The following is a 24,922-nucleotide window of genomic DNA, read 5'->3' on the forward strand; positions in this document are numbered from 1 at the left end:
CTTTTTAGGGTAAAGAATTCCAAAGATTCACGACCCTCTGGGAGAAGAAATTCCTCCTCATTTCTGTCTTAAATGGGCGACCCCTTATTCTGAGACTATGCCCCCTCGTTTTAGATTCCCGCATGAGGGTTAACATCCTCTCAGCATCTACCCTATCAAGTCCCCTCAGAATCCTGTATGTTTCAAAAGATCTCCTCTCATTCTTCTAAACTCCAATGAGTATAGATCCAACCTGTTCAATCTTTCCTCATAAGACAACCCTTCCATACCCGGAATCAACCTAGTGAACCTTCTCTGAACTGCCTCCAATGCAAGTATGTCCTTCCTTAAATAAGGGCACCAGAACTGTACGCAATACTCCAGGTGTGTCTCACCAGCACCCTGTACAGTTGTAGCAAGACTTCCCTGCTTTTATACTCCATCCCCCTAGAAATAAAGGCCAATATTCCGTTTGCCTTCCGGATTACCTGCTGCACCTGTATGTTGACTTTTTGTGTTTCATGTACGAGGACACCCAGATCCATCTGTACCGCACCATTTTGTAGTATTTCTCCATTCAAATAATACTTTGCTTTTTTATTTTTCCTCTCAAAGTGGATGACTTCACATTTTCCCACATTATATTCCATCTGCCAAATTTTTGCCCATTCGCTTAACCTGTCAATATCCCTTTGCAGACACTTTGTGCCCTCATCGCAATTTGCTTTTCCACCGATCTTTGTATCATCAGCAAATTTGGCCACAAGACACTCTGTTCCTTCATCCAAGACATTGATATATATTGTAAATAGTTGAGGCCCCAGCACTGATCCCTGTGGCACCCCACTAGTTACAGATTGCCATTTTGAAAATGACCCTTTTATCCCGCCTCTTTGTTTTCTGTTAGTTAGCCAATCCTCTATCCATGCCAGTATATTACCCCCAATACCATGAGCTCTTATCTTGTGCAGTAATCTTTTTTGTGGCACCTTATCGAATGCCTTTTGGAAATCCAAATATACTGCATCCATTGGTTCCCCTTTATCCACCCTGCCCATTACTTCCTCAAAGAACTCTAATAAATTTGTCAGACATGATTTCCCCTTCATAAAACCATGTTGACTCTCCTTGATTGTATTATAAATCTCCAAATGTCCTGCAACTACTTCCTTAATAATGGATTCCAGCATTTTCCCAATGACAGATGTTAGACTAACTGGTCTATAATTACCTGCTTTCTGTCTCACTCCCTTCTTGAATAGGGGTGTTACGTTTGCGGTTTTCCAATCTGCTGGGACCTTTCCAAAATCTAGTGAATTCTGGAAGATTACAACCAATGCATCCACTATCTCTGTAGCCACTTCCTTTAAGACCCTCGGATGCAAGCCATCAGGTCCAGGGGACTTTTCAGCCTTTAGACCCATTAGTTTACCTAGTACTTTTTCTCTAGTGATAGTGATTGCTTTTAATTCCTCCCTCCCCTTTGCCCCTTGATTTTCTACTATTATTGGTATGTTATTAATGTCTTCTATTGTGAAGACAGATACAAAATATCTGTTCAATTCCTCTGCCATTTCCTTGTTTTCCATTATTTATTTATTTTTTTTATTCGTTCACGGGATGTGGGCGTCGCTGGCAAGGCCGGCATTTATTGCCCATCCCTAATTGCCCTCGAGAAGGTGGTGGTGAGCCGCCTTCTTGAACCGCTGCAGTCCGTGTGGTGACGGTTCTCCCACAGTGCTGTTAGGAAGGGAGTTCCAGGATTTTGACCCAGCGACAATGAAGGAACGGCGATATATTTCCAAGTCGGGATGGTGTGTGACTTGGAGGGGAACGTGCAGGTGGTGTTGTTCCCATGCGCCTGCTGCCCTTGTCCTTCTAGGTGGTAGAGGTCGCGGGTTTGGGAGGTGCTGTCGAAGAAGCCTTGGCGAGTTGCTGCAGTGCATCCTGTGGATGGTGCACACTGCAGCCACAGTGCGCCGGTGGTGAAGGGAGTGAATGTTTAGGGTGGTGGATGGGGTGCCAATCAAGCGGGCTGCTTTATCTTGGATGGTGTCGAGCTTCTTGAGTGTTGTTGGAGCTGCACTCATCCAGGCAAGTGGAGAGTATTCCATCACAGTCTCATCCTCTAAGGGTCCAATGTTTACTTTAGCTACTCTCTTCCTTTTTATATACTTGTAGAAGCTTTTACTCTCAGTTTTTATGTTTCTTGCTAGTTTACTCTCAATTTATTTTCTCCCTCTTTATTATTCTTTCAGTCATCTTTTGCTGGTTTTTAAAGTTTTCCCAATCTTCAGGCTTACCAGTAATCTTTGCCATGTGTATGCTTTTTCTTTTAACCTGATACCATCCTTGATTTCCTTAGTTAGCCATGGTTGGTTCACCCTTTTTGTGGAGTCTTTCCTCCTCACAGGGATATATTTTTGTTGTGAGTCATAAAATATCTTTTTAAATGTTTGCCACTGCTTATCCACCATCATACCATCTAATCTGTTTACCCAGTCCACTTTAGCCAATTCTGCCCTCATTCCTTTATAATTGCCCTTATTTAAGTTTAACACAGTAGTTTCAGACCCAAGATCCTCGCTCTCAAACTGGATGTGAAATTCTATCATGTTATGATCACTGCTTCCCAAGGGATCCTTTACTTTGAGATCATTAATTAATGGAGGGCACAATTCTAAAAGGGGTACAGGAACAGAGAGATCTGGGGGTATATGTGCACAAATCATTGAAGGTGGCAGGGCAGGTTGAGAAAGCAGTTAAAAAAGCATACGGGATCTTGGGCTTTATAAATAGAGGCATAGAGTACAAAAGTATGGAAGTCATGATGAATCTTTACAAAACACTGGTTAGGCCACAACTGGAGTATTGTGTTCAGTTCTGGTCACCACACTTTAGGAAAGATGTGAAGGCCTTAGAGAGGGTGCAGAAGAGATTTACTAGAATGATTCCCGGGATGAGGAACTTTAGTTATGTGGATAGACTGGAGAAGCTGGGGTTGTTCTCCTTGGAATAGAGACGGTTGCGAGGAGATTTGATAGAGGTATTCAAAATCATGAAGGGTTTAGACAGAGTCGATAGAGAGAAACTGTTCCCATTGGCAGAAGGGTCAAGAATCAGAAGACATAGTTTTAAGGTGATTGGCAAAAGAACCAAAGGTGACATCAGAAAAACTTTTTTTTTACACAGCGAGTGGTTAGGATCTGGAATGCAGTGCCCGAGGGGGTGGTGGAGGCAGATTCAATCATTGCCTTCAAAAAGGAACTGGATAAGTACTTGAAAGGCAAAAATTTGCAGGTCTATGGGAATAGAGCGGGGGAGTGGGACTAGCTGGATTGCTCTTGCATAGAGCTGGCGTGGACTCGATAGGCTGAATGGCCTCCTTCCATGCTGTAACCTTTATGACTCCATGACTTCCGGTTTTACTGGAGGTAGGTCGAGGGGCGGGCGACGAATCCCCTCTGAGGAGGTGGGTTGGTCAGTGAAAGCTTTTGAGGAGGCTGCGGGCCTCCATTTTAATGGCAAAAGAACCAAAGGTGACATGAGAAAAACTTCTTTTTTTACACAGCAAGTGGTTAGGTTCTGGAATGCAGTGCCCGAGGGGGTTTGCCATTTATAACCATTGGGGGGGCGGGATTCCGGGCCTTCTGCTTCACGCCACGTAAGAGGAGGCGAGAAGGGCTCGATCAGCAGGTAAGTGCCTTTATAGCACTGCTTGTGAGCCAGGAGGAGCAGGAGTGTTTCCTCCAGGCCCAACAAGCTTACCTGCCACGATCCCATACACACAATCGGCCGACCCCCTCCCCATGTCCGACCACCCTCCCACGATCTCTGAACCCCCCGATGTCTGACCTCCCAACGACTGAGCCCCTGATGAGCCCCCCAGTGACTGCCGACCCGATGCCCGAACCCTCCGCCCCGATACCCGACCCCCCCGATCTAAGACTTACCTACTGGCATCCTCTCCCTGGATGCTCTCCCATCTGATTGACAGCCAGCCTGTCAAAATCATAAGGACGTTCAGGAAACCCATATTTCTGGATTTCCTGTCAGGTACTCCCCCACCACCCCCCTGCCGTCTTCCCAGCTCCCGGTTAAAATTTACCCCCTGGTTACTAAGACCAGATCAGAGTGAAAGAAAGACTTATATTTATATGTCCGGACAGTCGATAAACATCTCTCAGAAATGTCCTAAAGAACTTTGTATACAATGAATTACGTTGGCTGTTGTTACATAGATACACCTGGCAGCCATATTATGTACAGCAACAACCCACAAACAGCAATGAGATGAATGACTGGTTAATCTGCTGTTGGCAGTTAGTTGAGGAATGAATGTTGGTCAGGACATTAGGCGAACAAGTGATTTTTAAAGTTGACTCGATGGAGTCACAGTTTAACATTTCATCTGAAAAATGGCACCTCTCACAATGCAACACTCTCAGTACTGCACTTATGGGTTAGTTTAGAATATGCACTCAAGTGGTGCTTCAACTTATGATCTTCTGACTCAGAGGGTGGCAGTGCTACCAACTGAGCCAGCTGATATTTTGATCATTTTGGAACATTTTCAAGCCAGTGCAGTGTTAAGTTCAGAACATTTACCATGGTAGAATAGGTTGATAATTGAATGACAACACTGCTGCATGTTACAGTTGTGATACCACATTCACATTGTTACTACACTATAACTTTACATAAACTTTAAAAAATTTGCTGCTTCCTTCCGCCACTTTAAAATTAGTTACTATTTCCTGGCCGAAGGAGAATGCAGACAACCTCTGTAAATAGCACTAATGAGCAAGCTGCAGAAGTATGCAGTAGTAGGCCATGATCATTTACTTATCAATTCTCTTCTACCCCCACCTCTCTTGGACGGTAGAGAGCTCAGATTTTCACCTCCCTTAGACAATATGACCCCTCATCGAGTGAATGAAATTACTGAGTTCACATTCTACCATTGTGTGGCACAGGTTACTATGTTAACCAAACAAAGAAAGAACTTGTATCTTTATATACCTTTCATGATCTCAGCGTTCCCAAAGTGCTTTACAACCGATTAAGTACATTTGAAGTGTAGTCTCTATTTAGTGTAGGGAAATGCGGCAGCCAAATTGTGCACAGATAAACGACCAGTTTTTTTTTAAGTGATATTCAATGAAGGATAAATGTTGGCCAAGGCACCAGAATAAGGGCCATGGTATTTTTACTGTCTACCCAAGAGTGGCCTCAGTTTAACGTCTCATCCGAAAGATGTCACCTCCAACAGTACAGCACTCCTTCAGTACTACAATGAAATATCAGCCCAGATTATATGTTCAAGTCTCTGGAGTGGGGCTTGAATCAATGACCTTCTGACTCAGATGTGAGAGTGCTACCACTGAGTCAAGGCCGACAACTACATTAAAAATCATTAACAACGACCATATGTAATCTTGTATTACCAACATGCACTTGGCTTTTTCTTCTTGCCAATTTTGTCCATGTTGGTAATACAAATTACACACGCTAGTTCTTAGTGATTTTTAATGTAGTTAGTTTTCTCCCCTTACCTCTTCTGCTGAAGGTGCTAACTTGCTTGCAATATGGTTCCACAGGTACTGGTCACCTCGGATTCCTGTCTCAACAGCCATACATGAGCACTTCCATCAGGGGCTGCTGGATAGCAATCAACAGTGGAAACCCTGGCTGATTTTCACCTCCTTAGCTCGAGGGGACTGAAGCTAGCTGTGCCTCATTGCTGTTGCTACTCCAGCTGAGATGAACTAACTGAGGACAAAACAGGGACTAGACCTAGAACCTTTCTGTTTTGTATGGTCAAGCGACTTACTGGATAAACTCACTGAATCTCAGGGAGCCCACCAATTCTTTGCTCAGTGCACAAAGTATTTGAAATTATTACAAACAGGTTGGGGAGGACAACTAACTACTACAGCATTTATCTAACTATCATAAGTGGTATATTTCTCTCCTGTGATTTCAGCTTTTGTGAAATATAGTTTTACAGTCACAAAATTAAACATTTTTAAATAAAACTACTGTCCTATTTTGCTAAAATGTTTACTACACAATCTTGAAATGACAAAGACAGCACCTTAATCCATGTCAAATCTGGGAGCTACTAAACTCATTACTGCTTGCATAATGCCGTATTAAAGTGGATCACTGAGAACCTGACCTAGTTTTTTTTCTAAGACCTCAAAAGCAAGGTTATCATTGCAGTCACAACAGTCTGAATTCAGTTCAAAAGTAGTGGATTTATTTTTGTTATTTTTCTCCATTCCAATTTTTCTCATTCCATTCAATCTTCTGGAAAGCAGGGTCAGCTGATAACTTGAGTTACAATCCTGTCTGTGACTTCAATGTCAACATCATTCTGAGCTCAGTGGCTGTGAGTAAGTGGCTTTCTTTTCCACTTTGAGGGGAGACACTGAGCAACAGATTAAATGACAGCAACCTTGCAGAGAGCTGTGAATCTGTGCTTTACATACAGCACCAACATACTGAGAATACTACTTCTTTGAGACAGAATGCTAGATTTCCAGTGCAGGATGACTCAGTGGTACCCTCTCACCTCTGAGTTGGAAGGGGGTGGGTCAAAGCCTCACTCCAGAATTTGAACATATAATCAAGGTTGACACTTCAGTGTAGTGCTGAAGGAGGATTATATTGTCAGGGGTGCGATCCTTCAGGTGAAACATTAAACCAATGTCCTGTCTGCCTGTTCAGGTGGATGTAAAAGATCCCATGGCACTATTTGTAAAAGGAGCAGTGGAGTTCTCCCAGTGTCCTGGCCAACATTGATCCCTCAAACACCACCACCAAAACAGATTAACTGATCATTTATCTCCATTTGCAGGACCTTGTTGTGCACACCTAGAAGGACAAGAGCAGCAGGTACATGGGAACAACACCACCTGCACCTTCCCCTACAAGTCACACACCATCCCGACTTGGAAATATATCGTCGTTCCTTCATCGTCGCTGGGTCAAAATCCTGGAACTCCCTTCCTAACAGCACTGTGGGAGAACCTTCACCACACGGACTACAGCGGTTCAAGAAGGCGGCTCACCACCATCTTCTCAAGGGCAATTAGGGATGGGTAATAAATGCCGGCCTTGCCAGCGACGTCCACATCCCATGAACGAATAAAAAAAAACAAATAGGCTACTGTGTCTGCCGACATAACAGCATTGGCTGTGAAATGTTTTGAGACATCCTGGGGATTTGAAAGACACTATATAAGTGCAAGTTTTTTACCCACTTCTTCTAGGATGATGTGCAGGAAATTCAATGTCATATGATGAATTATGATTTTATTAAAATTCTATAAATTTGAATAACTCTAAAGTGACACAACCTCATAGGTAAAAACAAATATATATATTTCATGGGTTGATGTTAAGTGTTTTTAAATCTTATTCACTCTTTAGGTCTCTAATTCAATTAATTAAATAAAAATCTGGAATAAAAATAGCTAGTATCAGTAATGGTGGCCATGAAACTACCGGATTGTCGTAAAAACCCATCTGGTTCACTAATGTCCTTTAGGGAAGGAAACCTGCTGTCCTTACCCAGTCTGGCCCATATGTGACTCCAGACCCACAGCAATGTGGGTGATTCTTAATCGCCCTCTGAAATGGCCTAGCACGCCACTCAGTTGTTCAAGAAGGCGGCACACCACCACCTTCTCAAGGGCAATTAGGGATGGACAACAAATGCTGGCCCTGCCAGCGATGCCCACATCCCATGAACGAATAAAAAAAAAACATGCAAGCAGTATTGACCAGCTAAGAGGGGACACGTCAGTCTGCTTGCTGGCCTCTGCCAATGCAGGATTTGTGCTAACCACTAGGAGCTGCATAAAGTAGCTCCATATAAAACTATCAGATTTTACTTCCCTCCCTCTGCAGAGTACCTTATCAATAACTTGGCTGAGGTATGAATTCACCTGGCATAATTTGTTGGACCACTAACACATTGCTGAGCATGCTCAGGTATTTCTAATTTGTTGGCTGCAAAATATTAATATTTGGGGCTCCCCTAATAGCTCAGTTAGTTAAGACAATAAGTAGATCTGAAAGGTCTCAAGTTCGATCTCGCGCGTGAGTTACCTGATCTCAGCTAAGGTAGCAGGAGGGGTTGTACAACTGGCTTCAGTGCTCTGGGCTATAGAGAGGAAAACCGGTCAGGGGTCGTGACTGCTATCCAGTGACCTTTGCATAAGTGTCGACATTGGTTGAAGATAGGGCATGGCTGTGATGAATGCCACTGTCAGGATGAATTCCTGGAGTGTATACGAGATGGTTTTTTAGACCAGTACATTGAGGAGCCAACTAGGGAACAGGCTATCCTAGATTGGGTATTGTGCAATGAGAAGGGGTTAATTAATAATCTTGTTGTGCAAGATTGGGTATTGTGCAATGAGAAGGGGTTAATTAATAATCTTGTTGTGCAGGGTCCTTTAGGGAAGAGTGACCATAACATGATAGAATTCTTCATTAAGATGGAAAGTGAAGTAGTCCAATCCGAAACTCGGGGGTCCTAAATCTAAACAAAGGAAACTATGAAGGTATGAGAAGTGAGTTGGCTATGATAGATTGGGGAGCTTCATTAAAAGGCATGATGGTGGATAGGCAATGGCTAACACTTAAGGAATGAATGCATGAATTGCAACAGTTATACATTCCTTTCTGGTGCAAAAACACAAAAGGAAAAACGGCCCAACCATGGCTGACAAAAGAAATTAAGGATATTATTAGATCCAAAGAGGAGTCATATAAAGTTGCCAGAAAAAGTAGCAAGTCTGAGGATTGGGAGCAGTTTAGAGTTCAGCAAAAAAGGACCAAGAGATTGATTAAGAGGGGAAAAATAGAGTCTGAGAGTAAACTTGCAAGGAACATAAAAGCAGACTGTAAAAGCTTCTACGAATATGTAAAAAGAAAAAGATTAGTGAAGACAAATATAGGTCCCTTAGTCAGAAATGGGAGAATTTATAATGGGGAACAAGGAAATGGCAGTGCAATTGAACAAATACTTTGGTTCTGTCTTCACGGAAGAAGAGGACACAAATAACTTCCCAGAAATGCTAGGAAAACACAGGTCCAGTGAGAAGGAGGAATTAAAGGAAATTAGTATTAGTAAAAAATAGTGCTGGAGAAATTAATGGGACTGAAAGCCGATAAATCCCCAGGGCCTGATAATCTACATCCCAGAATACTAAAAGAGGTAGCCATGGAAATAGTGAATGCATTGGTTGTCATCTTCCAAAATTCAATAGATTATGGAACAGTTCCTGCAGATTGGAAGGTGGCAAATGTAACCCCACTATTTAAAAAAGGGAAGAGAGGAAACAGGGAACTACAGACCGGCTAGTCTAACATCAGTAGTCGGGAAAATGCTAGAGTCTATTATAAAAGATGTGATAACAGGACACTTAGAAAATATCAATGGGATTAGACAAAGTCAACATGGATTTATGAAAGGGAAATCGTGTTTGACAAACCTACTGGAGTTTTTTTGAGGGTGTAACTGCTAGAATAGATAAGGAAGAACCAGTGGATGTGGTGTATTTGAATTTTCAGAGGCCTTTGATAAAGTCCCACATAAGAGGTTAGTGTGCAAAATTAAAGCACATTGGAATGGGGGTAATATACTGGCATGGATTGAAAATTGGTTAACAGACAGGAAAGAGAGAGTAGGAATAAATGGGTCTATTTCGGGGTGGCAGGCGGTGACTAGTGGGATCAGTGCTTGGGCCCCAGCTATTCACAATACATATCAATGATTTGGATGAGGGAACCAATGTAATATTTCCAAGTTTGCTGATGACACAAAACTAGGTGGGATTGTGAGTTGTGAGGAGGATGCAGAGAGGCTTCAAGGCGATTTAGACAAGTCGAGTGAGTGGGCAAATACATGGCAGATGCAGTATAACGGGGATAAATGTGAAGTTATCCACTTTGGAAGGAAAAACAGAAAGGCAGAGTATTATTTAAATGGTGATAAATTGGGAAATGTTGATGTACAAATGTTGGGTGTCCTTATACACCAGTCGCTGAAAGCAAACATGTAAGTGCAGCAAGCAGTTAGGAAGGCAAATGGTATGTTGGCCTTCATTGCAAGAGGATTTGAGTACAGTCGCAAGGATGTCTTACTGCAGTTATATAGGGCCTTGGTGAGACCGCACCTGGAGTATTGTGTGCAGTTCTGGTCTCCTTACCTAAGAAAGGATATACTTGCCATTGGGGGAGTGCAGCGAAGGTTCACCAGACTGATTCATGGGATGGCAGGACTGTTGTATGAGGAGAGATTGGGTCGATTAGGCCTGTATTCACTAGAGTTTAGAAGAATGAGAGGGGATCTCATTGAAACATATAAAATTCTGACAAGACTAGACAGACTGGATGCAGGGAGAATGTTTCTCCTGGTTGGGGGGTCTAGAACAAGGGGTCACAGTCTCAGGATATGAGGTAGGACATTTAGGACTGAGATGAGGAGAAATTTCTTCACTCAGAGGGTGGTGGACCTGTGGAATTCTCTACCACAGAAGGCTGTGGAGGCCAAGTCACTGGATATATTTAAGAAGGAGATAGATAGATTTCTAGACCCAAAAGGCATCGAGGGGTATGGGGAGAGAGCGTGAATATGGTATTGAGATAGAGGATCAGCCATGATAATATTGAATGGCAGAGCAGGCTCAAAGGGCCGAATGGCCTACTCCTGCTCCTATTTTCTACGTTTCTATGTCGAACAGCCTGCTCAAACTCACTGTCTAGGATCACACATTAAAAATGAACACTTGAGCAAGATACCAGATGGTTCCCATTGTCCACGAAATCGTGCCCAGAAAGCACAAAGGGATGAGGGGGGGACAAAATTGGCAGGAGGAGAAAAAAAGAAAATGGACACATTTTAAAAAATCAAAACTGTTATTGTCACAAACCGGAAAAACTCATTGAGGGATGAAAAAAGTCTCAGTAATATGGTAACTGTGCAAATATGAAAACTACTTCTGGAGTTGTGTCACTACATAAATGCGATAAACGAATATAACTAATGTTTGAGAATTATTTGTAATAAGCACATTGAGCTCCTCTATCACCATAATTTAGATTTCCACTGCAGCCTGGCCCTCTCAAAGTTGCTTGCCACATTTTAAAATTATAGGCAGTGTATTTTTAACCAGAATATTTGAAACGTTTATAGGAATAGTGGACATTTTCTAAATAAGCTAGACATTTCAAAATGTGCAATCTTTTATCAAGCCATCTCTTCTGGACTGCTACGCAAGAGTTCTGCATTTCACATGCTGCATATTTATGCGTGACTTAGGGAATACACGGTTTTAATCAATTTACTTACTTCCGTTGGAACGTTTCTTCTTCTTTTATCAAGTTGATTTCCATTCCATAGATTTTGTCCTCTAGTTCTTTTATCCTAATAGACAGATAAAGAGAAACTCAGAATGTACAAAACCTCCTGTTTCATACAGGATCACTCAGAGATCTATCCAACTCGAACCTTTGCAAGAAAACAGGAGCCTCCATTCCACTTAGTAAGGATAGCAACGCTTTAAAATCACAGCTTTTGTGACCTTAACGCTGGGGCACTCACAACTCCTTCAGTTCTGGACAAAGGAACTTTTCCGTATGATGGAATATAAAGTTACTGCAATAACAATCAGTTCATATTCTATCTGAAAAAGTATAAGTGATTCGTGAAAAGGTGTCATGAATGATAAAATAATTTTTATGGTCATTCACTAATTGAGATCAGAGGGCAATGCTCAGCAAATGAGTTCTGTTTGCAACAGGTCAAGAGCCTAATGCTCACTGATATTACAATACAGATAAACGTGTGTCATTCCTTTCAAATAAATGTTGTTTCTTATTTTTCCTCTCTAATTTACTTCCCTCTCCTCCTGAAGGCACGAGTTCCATGCATGCCAGCTATCCTCACGCAAGTGGTCATCAAATCTTGTGTGACTTTTGACAGTGAGAGTTGGTGAGAAGGAATGGGTAGAAATCACAATCAAACCCAATCCTGGCCTCACCCAATGTGTACGTACGAATTTCCAGCAGAATGTGAATGGCTGATTTTCCTAATGTACAGGTGCTGAGGCCAATTATGGTACACCTGCTGAAATCAGCTAACCCAGCACAGATCATGAGCTGAATTGCTTCAAGCGAGAGCAGGGCCTGTTTCATCTCGTGTAGCAGGTAGGTACTGTATAATATTAATCACGGCCAGAGTGGTCTCGTGGACTAGTTTTGACCACCTAATGGGGATGGAGAGGAATTTTCCAATTATTTTTCCCTAACTGGCCTGGGATGCTAATCTGGAGGGGCGGGGTGGGGAATGTATATACTGTGATGCACAAGGCTTCACAGTTGTGTGGGACAGGCTGGATGGACCAGTGAGTCTTTTCTTGTCCGTAATTGACCATATATTCCATATATACGCAATAATACATTTGCCTTTAGGCATAACACATTCTCACTAATTCTATGAATCAATATTTATATATCACCACCAACTTTGAACTGAGACAGCAATTTCGGCTGACAAAGTATGGTTAGGCGCAAGTAAGTGCCTTTGAGTGCTATTAATGGAGTTCACTGGAAACTACCTGCTGACATAAGGTGCAAGTGATAGTCTGCACACAACCTGCAAAAGATTTCTCCAGCGTATTTTAAAGTACCATTCACAAACTGTTACACTGTGAAAATGATTTAGACACTTTTATTTTGAATAGCATTGCTGCCAAGGGCCATCAATTAATGCCGTGAAGTGAGGATGTACAGAATCAGTAATATTTTATGGTTTTATGATTCCAACTTGTTGGTTTTTGTTCTCTGCGCCATTTAAAAACTATCTGAGTTTTTAATAAACTCAATATTAACCGCATTTTTTCAGATTAAAAGATAAATCATTGTTTCTCAGATGATTAAAAGGACATTGAGCATGCAATCGTTCCCTCAACCTTTATCTTTGATCATTAGGTATATTTTTGGTTATTCTAAAACCCGTTGTTCAAAGGTTTCTCATTGCAATCCTCAACTTCAGTCAATTTGCACCATATAGGTGTATTTTTTTCTTTAACTATACAATGCTTAGTGAAGTTGATAGCTTATCTACATATCGTAGAGGGCGATACCCGAGAGAACAGACGGGGCCTCGGTTTAACGCCTCATCCGAAAGTTGGCACCTCCAACAGTGCAGCACTCCCTCGGTACTGCACTGGAGTGTCAGCCTGGATTATGTGTTCAAGTCTCTGGAGTGGAACTTGAACCTACAGCCTTCTGACTCAGAGGTGAGAGTGCGACCACTGAGTCCCAACTGACACTTATGAGGGACTTCAATCAACTAAATATAAAGTGGGAATTCCCAAGTGATTTAGTTTGAGTTCGTAAACGTAATGCAAGATTGCTTCATCACCCATTGCATCAGGGAAACCACAAGACCAGCTTTCAGCTCGACTTGGTAATAGTTAGCGATTTAGATAGTGTGCAGAGAATGGAAATTGTGGCACTCCTGGATGACAGTGATCACAACATTATTAAGTTTGACATGATCTGGAATTCAGCACTGACATAAAGATATAGGTATACAGGCCAAATTCAAGGCAATGGGGAAGAACTTAAAGCAAATTGTTGGAAGGAATTGTTTAACACTATCTCAGTTGAGGAAGTTTACAAAGCCTTCAATGAGAAAGAGGAGGGGAAAAGGATCGGAGAAAATACCTAAAGAACCTTCAGAAAGACCTTGAAAGGGTGGCAAAAGGAAACCTGGAAATAAGCACAACTGTGGATGCTAAATATAGCAGCAAGAAATTCTTCCAGTACCTCACTAGTAAGGGGGTCTGTCAGGGAAGAGGTGAGAACCCTAAAGAATGATATCTGAGCTGAAATTGAGGATGAATTAATATAGAGAGTACTTCCTTGAAATATTCACTAGAAGAGACACTATAGCATGCCCTTTATTATCAGAGGTAATCCATGTAAGCTTTACATCAATGAGATGGAGGTCCTAGGCAAGCACAAAGGATTCCAAATAATCAAATCCCACAGATTGATTTATGACATGGTAATGAGAGAGATGCAGTAACAGGATTTATGAAGTATTGATGGTCATCATGAGGGACTCAGTGAATGCCTTAGACAGCTCCACCAGATTAGAAACAAGTCAATGTCACAAAACAAACCTAGAGAATTACGTATCCATTAGTCAACAACTGGGAAAATAATAGAATCAATTATTAGGAGCAAACTTGAGGGTACCTGTACAATAATAGTCTAGTAAGTAGCAGCCACCATGAATTCAGAAGAGAAAGATCTTGCCTAACCTACCTCAAGTGGCAAATGGTAGCATAATGGTTATGTTACTGGACTAATAATCTGGAGGCATAAATTCAAATCCCGCCACAGCAGCTGGGGAAGTTAAATTCAGTTAATTAAATAAAATCTGGAATAAAAAGCTAGTATCAGTAATGGTGACCCTGAAACTATCAGATTGTCATAAAAACCCATCTGGTTCACTAATGTCTTTTAGGGAAGACCCACAGCAATGTGGTTGATTCTTAACTGCCCTCAGAAATGGCCTAGCAAGCTACTCAGTTCAAGAAGGCGGCTCACCTTCTCAAGGGCAATTAGGGATGGGCAATAAATGCTGGCCTTGCCAGTGACGTCCACATCCCATGAATGAATTTTTAAAAAAAAGAGACTTTTTGAGGCAGTTTTGACATCTTAAGTGAAATAAAGGAAACCATATGACATTCTGTACCTGGGCCTCCAGAAAACCTTTGACAAAGTTCCTTATTAAAACCTACTACATAAGCTTAAAGTAGCAGGAATTCAAGATGAAACCTGGATATGGATATAAAACTGGCTTAAGAGAAGTAAGCAGCAGTTACCCAATAGGAGAGCGAAAAGGGAAAGAAGTACTGTGTGGAATGTCCCAGCATTCGATGCTAAGGTCCTTATTGTTTCTAATTTACGTCAATGATGTGGATTCATAAACTCAATGAAAACTGAACAAATTCACAGACAACACCAAATTAGCAGGAGGGGGAGGCAGCCAAGTCTAATGAGGCAGCCAAAGTTCTACAAAAAGAGCTAGATTAAAACTGTAAATGGGCAGAACTGACTAAGGTACTGCACAATGGAAGTAAAAGTGCAGAACACTTGTATTCCACAAATGATCAAAAGGCAAAAAACTGCAAATACTGGAAATCTAAAACAAAAACAGAAACAGAAAAGGTTGAGAACACTCAGCAGGTCAAGCAGCTTCTGTGGAGAGAATGGACAAGTTAACATTCTGGGTGCAGACCCCTTGCCAATAGTTTTGACAAAGGGTCCACACTCAAAATGTTAACTTGTCTGTTCTCTCCACAAATGCTGCCTTACCCGTTGAGTGTTTCCAGTGTTTTTTGATTCTATGAATGATGCTGAACTGACTAAAGTGAAGTTAAAGGAGATCTGGATGTGTTAGTAGGCTCAGCACTTAACACATCTAATCACTATGAAGGAGCAAGCAACAAAGCAAATAGAATGTTGCATTACATGGCATCAGTCGAGTGTAACGTGGGAGGGTATCATGCTGAAGTTGTAAAGTGCTCTGGTCATTACACATAGAGTACTGTATCCAATTTTGCTCATTGTGACTCAAGTAATACATTCAAGTCCTAGACGTGGTACAGAAAGGAATTACAAGGCCGATGACCTGTGTCAAAGGATGGAATTATGAGGAAAGACTGGAGAAACTTGGGCTTTTCAGCACTGAAAGAAGGTGACTGAAAAGCGTCTTTATAGAAGTATAAAGTAGTGCAGTGCTTTATTTTTATATCCACATTAAATTATATCTGCCATTCCTTTGCCCATATGACCTTGAGAGCCATCAATTGGGCATCTGGCCACATAGCTTGGTGCCATCAGCAAACTCTACATCACTAAAAGCACCTGTTTCCATATCATTTACAAATAGAGTAAACAATAAATCCAGAGCACACTCCTGTACTAAACACTCTATACTAGTCACTTTACCAAGACAGAGCATGGGATATTTATCAACACATTCTGCTTTCTATTACCAAACTGATTTTCAGTCCACCTGGTTAATTTCATTCACTTCCATCTTTTTTTTAAGATCATCAGGTGTTGGTGCTAGAGAATGGAATTCTTCCTAATTCAGGCACCCTGTGTTAGCAGCAAGTTCCTTCTATTCTGCCCCAACAATGTGCCTCAGTTCCAAACTCAGAAAAACATCAATTTCTCACACCAGTCATGCTGTGACCCCTCTGAATCAGGTTGCCAATTAGAGCCAAATTAGGGACAGTTGTAAGCCATGCCCATGCCCATTAGGAACTGGATAGAAAATGTCCAAACCTATTTCAAATAGGACCCTGACACAAACACAGGAGACTTGCATTCCATCAGCCTGGATTTGAACCCAGATCCTAGAGGCAAAATGCCAGTGCCTTACCCACTACGCCTACCAGTCCCAAACACCTTTATAACTCTTAAAAGCTTCATGTACAGAAATACATAATAAAAACTGGATCGTAGTCATACATTAATGAAAAAAAATCCAGAAGATTATAGAGATGGTCTGTAAGTCATATTTCACTGCAATTTTTCTAATGGCTTGAAGCTTTTCCAATTTTCTGAAATATATCATATTTTTATAACCCTTGTTACGTTATTATGTTAGGCTATTAGGTTAAACTACATGGATTACTCAAAGGACTTGATAAAAAATGAAAAGGGAACTTTTTCACACAATACATACCTGACTTCTTTTAAGGCAACTACATCTTTCAATTCCCACTCTTTTCTTTGAAGCTGTTTTTCCATTTGACGGTTTGTTTTCTCTGCTATTTGAAGTGATTCTGCAGCCTTTGCTCCCACCTCCCTCAGGAGTTCCAACTCTTTTGACAGAAGTTTCACCTGTAGTGGTCAATTATATTCTTTAAGTATAAACTGTAGCAACATATGCAAATAATAAAATCCTTCAACTACATTTTGCTGAAGAATTTTAATAGACATTACATACAGTGGAAACTCGAATATCTGCACTCTCGATTGTTCACAAGAATTTTCATGGTAGTCTGGGCCTAGTTATCCACAAACCAGCTAAAATGCAATTGAGTGTTTTTAAATAATACAAGTTGACATCCTCTTCTCCTTCTTCCCCTCCCAATCTTCTCTCATTCTCTCTGCCTCCTCCTCTTCGCTCTCCCTCCTCCAATTCTAAATCCAGTTGACCTAAAAACTAAATTTGTTATTGAGTGCCGTGCCATCAGACATCAACTAGTATCGTTTATATGAGGTGGAGGTGGAGGTGGTGAGTGGGGTGGGGGAGGGAAGAGAGGGGAGAGAAGGATGGAGAAGGTAGGCAAGAGGGAAGAGTTGCACATACATTTGTGTTGTGTCAGCACCAGCTGTTACAGTAGGGCTGGTAAAAATGTGAATGTGTATTCAGACCTTTCAAAATAGTTCCAGAGGAATCAGTACACCCTGGTTTAATACTACTTTACACATTTGGGTCTGCATTACCCAGGGATGTTACAATAGCAACTCCTTGTGATCTGGATCAGATACTCGTCTCTTTCACGTGTATTTCTTCAGTCTTTCTAAAGGTACACCGAGTGAACACTTAGTGAGATAAGATATGGATCATCAAGCTGCTTTATTTCCTATGTGATGAACATACAGAACAACAGTCATGACTGGATTTACTTATTTCCATCAATACAACTTGTCTTTGTGTAATAATATAAAAATAATGAATATGCTACCCTACCACACTGTAGTGGGTTGTCCCTCTTATCTAACTTTTCTTCCTGCACTCCATCCTTATTGTGGCCCTTTGATGCCTGGCTGCCAGTTTTCCCAAAAGCCAGCTTGTATTTGTTAATGTCTATGTTTCTCTTTATTTCAGGCTGTTCACACCCAGAAAGAGATCAAAGACATGCCAACAAAATGGATGTGACACGTTTATCATTTACTGAGACAAGCCAATGAATAGCTCAATATCTGCGGTCAATGAGAAAACAATGTCAAAGCTAACTCATTAGCATTTTAACTATCTACCATCTCAGATCTTTTTAACTTTCTCTTTTATTTGCAGGAACATGCTAGGCTTTACAACGCAATATTTAAAGGGACTTGTTTTTTTTCAATCCTTCTGTGGAAAAATGGTCAAAAAATCCAGAACTGTGACATACTAGCAATTTATTGTTGGAGTACAATCGACTTGTTATAAATTATTTTTAAATGTTATAAAAGTTATGCCATGACCATAACCAATGAGAACACATGTCCATTAATACATAGTCCACAACTACAAAAATGTAACATTACCCCAAGACTCTTTCCTGACTTTCCAGTCCACTAGAAAGGAGGGGTCAGAACAAATGTGACGCCAGATCACCAGATAACCTGATCAGCCAGGGTCTTCCTCAGTCAATCATCCATTGTCAAATTGATAAATTCAACACATTGATTGGATACCAGCACAAGAGAGATAATGGGGGTGATTTTAAACCCCAAGAACTGGTGGGTTGGGGGCGGATGGGAGTTGAAAATAGTTGTTTTTTTGGGTTGCAACTGCAAAATTTTTGGACTTTGCATTCCCAGTGGGAAGACTGTACTTTTCCGCATCGACGTTAAACCTGGAAATAAAGCTGGGTTGCGGTCGCGACCTAAAAAGCAACAATTTTCAACTCCCACCCACCCCCAACCTACCCGTTCTTGGGGTTTAAAATCAGCCCCAATCTGTTTTTGCCTGGCATTACACTTCAGCTCATGACAAATAAGATGCAACATACATATTACATAGCTGGTGGATTTAAGTGTCAATCATCTAATTTGAGGACATATGAAGTGAATGAATGTTGTAATCATTAATCGTTAAAAATGTTGATCATAAATAGAAAAGTATTTTTGAAAGACTAAACTGCATCGCAAATGATACTTCGGCAGGAATAACCTTTCTAGAGATGACTACATATCATTACTGTATGAAACAGGATGTTTGTCCTAAAATTGCTAATAAAAGCACAATTTTTCCCATTGAGACAAGTTCATCCAGAGTGCACTGGAGAATGGGTAGAACATTTTGACTGGAGTCTTTCAGGAGACTTTTTTGTACAGCGACTAGAAACAATTTTCTTTTTGTACATTTAGGTCTTTGTGTTCATAGTCTGAAGTACATCTTTGTAATAGAGTTTAATATAGCTTTCAAACATGTATGGTAATGGATAGATTACTCATTAGCTTTTCCAGTCTAGACTTGGGAGTTAGCCTGTCTCTTGTTATGAGGGCATAATCTATCTCTCAGACACCTGCAAGTACTGAATTAGTGACAAGCCTGCCAGCAATGGAAACTCCCACAAACCTTCAGTTCACTGGTAAGTACCACATTACTCATTTCATCTGCTCGGAGTGTGAACTCATGCTCTCGATGTCTTATCTCGGCATCAAACTCTGCTAACAGCTCCTGAAAGAAAACAAAACATACCAATTGATGCTGAAACACCAATATATAGCACTTTTACTAAAAACAGTTAAAGGCTAAGGCTGTAAAACACTTCATATTCTAGTCTTTACTTTTTATTGAATATCCTCTGTGGATTTAAAAACGCATATTACTTTCCCATGTGCAATGACAATCTTCAATTTAAAAAAAAAGTCCCTAATTTTGTTTGCCTCAGTCAATATTTATTTTTTCTCTGCTACTCTTCTGAAAGTGCTGATACCTACCAAGATACAGTTCAAAAGACGCCAACTGGTATCTCACACAAGTGACTATTCTTCATGTGTGAACCTAGACAGTTGGCAGGCTATTCAACTGTGGACACATCACTGCCAGGCCCCATCCTATTTTCATCTGATGCCCACAAAATGTACTTTCTAGCAGAATTCACTGAATAACAATCTAGAGCAGGAACCCTGGCTGATTTTTATCAAACCTAACCCAGAGGTACTAAGGCCAATTGTAGCATCCTACCACCACCCTGGCTGGAAATCAGATAACTCAGCATGAGCTGGGAATCAGAGGTAATCCGGTATCCTAAACAACTCTGTGCCAGTGTCATTAACTACCAACAATCTCCTTGAGAAGAGGTTCCTCCAGATACTTCCAACGGTAAAGTATCACCAGTGAAAAAGTGAAATGTTACCCATTGGTCTTACTTGCATCAGATCTGCCATCTTTTTTGTGGTCCTGGGTGGGCTGAGCTCTGGTCCTGCCTGCACTGCCCAGCAAGGCGCTTTTGCCATCCCTAACAACTTGCATTTATATAGCGCCTTTAATGTAGTAAAACATCTCGAGGCGCATCACAGGAGCGTTATCAAACAAAATTTTACACAGAGCCACATAAGGAGATAGGTGACCAAACGTTTGGTCAAAGAGGTAGGTTTTAATGTTATCATTCATTTTATGCCCAGAAAATGGACAAAAAAGTTGAATTTCTCCCGCAAAGTGCCTAACTCTAATGTAACATTAACATGACTGAGATTTTATTGATGGATTTGAATCTCTTAGCAATAGCATCATAGTAGGCCTTGACCTGCAAAGGTTGATAAGATACCAACTCTTCCACAGTCTCTCCAAAATGAATTAGAGACAGATGGAGGGGCAATAACTCAAGCACTGGAGCATTCAAGGACTTTGGAGAGGAAAGGGAGGTTGGAGATGGGGGCAGTGGTTTGCAAGGACAGAGGGGCCAAGGGTGAGTTTTTTGAGGAGGGTGATGATGGCAGATTTGAAGGGAAGGGGACAGTACCTGAGGAGAGGAAACCATTTACAACATTACAGGGGTAATGGGTGAAAGGGACTTGGTGCGAGTTAGAATACGGGCAGCAGAGTTTTGGCTGAGCTCAAGTTTATGGAGGGTGGAAGATAGGAGGCCGGCCAGGAGAGCATTGGAATAGTCCAGTCTGGAAGCAACAAAGGCATAGATGAGGGTTTCAGCAGCAAAGGAGCTGAGGCAGGGGCGGAGACGGGTGATATTACGGAGGTGGAAGTAGGTGGTTTTGGTGTTGGAGCGGATGTGTGTCGGAAGCTCATCTCAGGGTCAAATAGCCACGGTTGCGAATGACAGTGGCAAGGGAGAGGTATAGAGTCGGTGGCTATGGAATGGAGTTTGCAGCGGGGACCAAAGACAATGGCTTTGGTCTTCCCAATATTTAGTTGGAGGAAATTTTTGCTCATCCAGTACTGGATGTCGGACAAGCAATGTGACAAATCAGAGACAGTGGAGGGATGGAGGGAGGTGGTTGAGAGGTAGAGCTGGGTGTCATCAGCATACGTGTGGAATCTGGCGTGTTTTCTGATGATGTCGCCGAGGAGCAGCATGCAGATGAGTAGGAGGGGGCCAAAAATAGATCCTTGGGGGACTCCAGAGGTAACTGTGCGGGAACAGGAAGAGAAGCCGTTGCAGGTGATTCGCTGGCTACGACTGGATAGATAAGAATGGAACCAGGTGAGCGCAGTCCCACCCAGATGGACGACAGAGGAGAGGCATTGGAGGAGGATGGTGTGTTCAATCATGTCAAAGGCTGCAGACAAGTCGAAAAGGATGAGGAGGGATAGTTTATCATGGTCACAGTCACACAGGATGTCATTTGGGACTTTGAAAAGGGCCGTTTCAGTACTGTGGCAGGGGCGGAAACCTGATTGGAGGGATTCAAACATGGAGTTGCGGGAAAGATGGGCATGGATTTGGGAGGCGACAATCCGTTCAAGGACTTTGGAGAGGAAAGGGAGGTTTGGAGATGGGGGCAGGTTTGCAAGGACAGAGGGGTCAAGGGTAGTTTTTTTGAGGAGGGTGGTGATGGCAGATTTGAAGGGAAGGGGGACAGTACCTGAGGAGGGGGAACCATTAACAATATTAGCTAACATGGGAGCCAGGAAGGGAAGTTGAGTAGTCAGCAGTTTAATGGGAATAGGGTTGAGGGAGCAGGAGGTGGATCTCGTGGTCAAGATGAGCTTGGAGAGGGGGCATGAGGGGAGACAGGAGAGAAACTAGAGAAAGATGTGAGTTCAGGGCTAGGGCAGGGGGGAAGGGAGAGAAGCTGCAGAAGCAGCTGAAATGATGGTCTCAATCCTAGTGACAAAGAATTTCATGAGCTCCTTGCACTTTTCATTGGAAAACAAAGAATAAAGAACAGTATTCCACTGGAAAGTTTCTCAGTTATTGTATTTTTCCCCACAATGTATTTTTTCCATTTTTTTCTCGCAACCATTTTTATCCCCTTCTCTCATTTGCTCAAGACACCCGGAGCTTGCTGGTACAGGGCATCTCACGGCGTACACCATTAGTTAGACTTTTTCCTGCACCCTTCAGGTCAAACATTTTTTGCGCCCTAACTTGCTGGAAGTACGAGCTGATAACGGCACGGCAAGGGCAAAGGGGCGTCTGGGAGCTTAGTGAATGGCAGGACCAACAGTTTATCTCCTTAACCAATGAGAGTTAAGGATTGAGAAATAAACAGAGGAACGACTGAGAAGGAGGGTGAATTAGAGTCAAATCAAGTACAGAAAGAGAAATAAAGTGAGAGAAAAATTGGATTAACAGAGAGAAAAAAAGAGACAGAAATGAAAAGTAATTAAAAATAAATTTTAAATTTAAAATTTGATATTTTTAAAATCTCCAACAGCAATAATCTGAAGGAATGAGACGCCACAGTTTAAATTGTTCACTTTCTGGGCCAGACAGGTTGATTGGCAGTCATTGACTATTATCACATTATTAAAAGGGTACTTACGCTATTAATTACTAGACTTAACTTTCTGCGGCAAGTTTAATGGGCAATTAATGTGCAAATCCAGCAAGTTCTGAAAAATAACGGGGAGGCTAAGGGAGAGACGCTGTTTGTGCGAAGCAAACAGCGGAGTGGCATAAATCGACCAGCAAGTCCTGGGGATTCACAAGATCTCTTAATCCCCTGAATTTGTTGGCTGACTTGAACATTAATAATGGCATGCGCATTCACACATCATTATTTTTTGAGCAAGTTCCGGCCCATTGATTCCTTGTTGGGGTGAAATTTATGGGCACTATTTACCCCATTCATATGGCAATTACTTATACCAGAACCTTTGCAGTGAATATCAGCAAACTATTGAACCATGTGGTACATCACGGCCAAGCCCAATCCTGTTTTTACAGGAGTGCTCTTGCAGCAGGGGTCACAGTATAGTGATCAGGAGTAGGAACCCTGGCTACTTTCCACTCTCTAACCTAAGGATGCTGAGGTTAATTATAGTGATTTACATCAGTCCAGCAGAGATCAGGAAAGTCAACAAAGGCTGGAGCTCAAACCTAGGGCCTTCCTGGTCTATTAACTATTCAACTGAATAAACTTCCTGAGCCATTAAGCAGTTATACAAGATGCTGCTGTTTTTAATAGAACATTTACAATATTCCATGTGCAGCTATTCATGTTGCATTAATCTTAAATTAAATTTTGAAGTTGAAATATCCTGATAACACTGGAAAGTTTGGAGTGAATTTGGTCTGACCTCTGCAGTGTAAACATCCCTCTATTATTTTCCCACTGTGTAAAGAAAAAAATCATTCCTCCCATATCATCAATAGATAAATAATGAGGGTAGGTGGCTGGTTGGTCATACAACTAGTCTGACACTGAAGTAGATATTTGATCTTTTATGCATGCTTTTCCAACAAAGACATCAGTGAGGATGCCTGGTATCATTACCTTGCACCTCACCAGCATAGCTGGGTTTAGAATGGCTACAATTGTGTAAACTTTGAAGACATTGCATTGGTTCCCAGAACAAATCCACCAAAGTAACCTAGGGAACAGTGCAAACAGGAAGAAGTGACAAGGTGCACTTTAGACTGCAGGGTAATTATATAATAATTTGAGTACTTTTTCTGAAGTAATAATTTGGCTTATCTATGGTTGTATTTTACACTATAACTGCAGCGCTCGTGTAAAGCAAAACTGCTTCACATCGACGCTGCAGTTATAGTGTAAATGCCATCGGAGTCCAGAGTCAGGACCCAACTGGACAGTGCACCAAAACAATGTGTGACTTCCGAGAGGAGGCAGGGTCACTCTGTTTCATTTCAGAGTCAGTTCATGCCTTAACACCCAATTTACACTACACATATTTAACATTGGTACAAAGCTGAAACTGCTTCGCACTAAAGCTAAATTTGTAATGTTAATGCACCCTTACTTACATAGAGGAATTTCTCAAAGAACTGTAATTGGTTTGATCGTAAAACATTTATTTCTTAAACGTTTTATTTGTGCTATGACATTATGTAGTACAATTTGAATAGCTGAATAAAATGGTAACTATTGTTAAAAAATAAATCAAAAGCAAAATACTGCGGATGCGGATGCTGGAAACCTGAAACAAAAACAGAAAATGCTGGAAATACTCAGCAAGTCAGGCAGCATCTGTGGAGAAAGAAACAGAGTTAACGTTTCATCAGAAATGGAAGAAGTTGAAGATTAAACAGATTTTAAGCAAGTACAGAGCCAGGGAAAGGGAGGGGGGAGGGGAGGAAAGAACAAAAGGCAAGGTCTCTGATAGGGTGCAGGGCAGAAGTGATCAAATGATAATGGGGACGATGGTGCAAGGCAAGGAAGGTGGTAATGGGACAAGTAAAGAAACAAAAGATTGGTCTAGAGGAGCTGTAAATGGCAACATCAGAACCATTACCAGCACCTGCTGTCCGAAAAAAATGGGAGCAGTGATGATGATCTAAAGTTATTGAAATCAATGTTGAGTCCAGAAGGTTGTAAAGCACCTAAGCAAAAGATGAGGTGCTGTTCCTCGAGCTTCATTAGAACAGTGTAAGAGGCCGAGGACAGAGGTCAGAGCGGGAGTGGGACGGGGAATTAAAACGGCAAGCAACTGGAAGGTCAGGGTAATGCTTGCGGACTGAGCGGAGGT

At 41.6% G+C, this 24,922-nt stretch overlaps 1 protein-coding gene across 2 annotated transcripts in view; it reads right to left on the reverse strand.

The window, feature by feature from the left end:
- Nucleotides 1-24,922, reverse strand: part of ccdc57 (coiled-coil domain containing 57) — a 141,249-nt gene that overhangs the window by 85,584 nt on the left and 30,743 nt on the right. For both annotated transcript variants that reach the window (XM_068004164.1, XM_068004163.1), the window contains exons 4-6: nt 19,382-19,483; nt 16,772-16,929; nt 11,348-11,422 (exon numbers count right to left, since the gene is read on the reverse strand). In XM_068004164.1, the coding sequence (XP_067860265.1) occupies nt 11,348-11,422; nt 16,772-16,929; nt 19,382-19,483 (335 nt within the window). The remainder of the gene's footprint in view (nt 1-11,347; nt 11,423-16,771; nt 16,930-19,381; nt 19,484-24,922) is intronic.

This window comes from Heptranchias perlo, chromosome 23 (genome assembly GCF_035084215.1).
Source record: "Heptranchias perlo isolate sHepPer1 chromosome 23, sHepPer1.hap1, whole genome shotgun sequence".
In the NCBI taxonomy this organism is placed as follows: Eukaryota; Metazoa; Chordata; class Chondrichthyes; order Hexanchiformes; family Hexanchidae; genus Heptranchias; species Heptranchias perlo.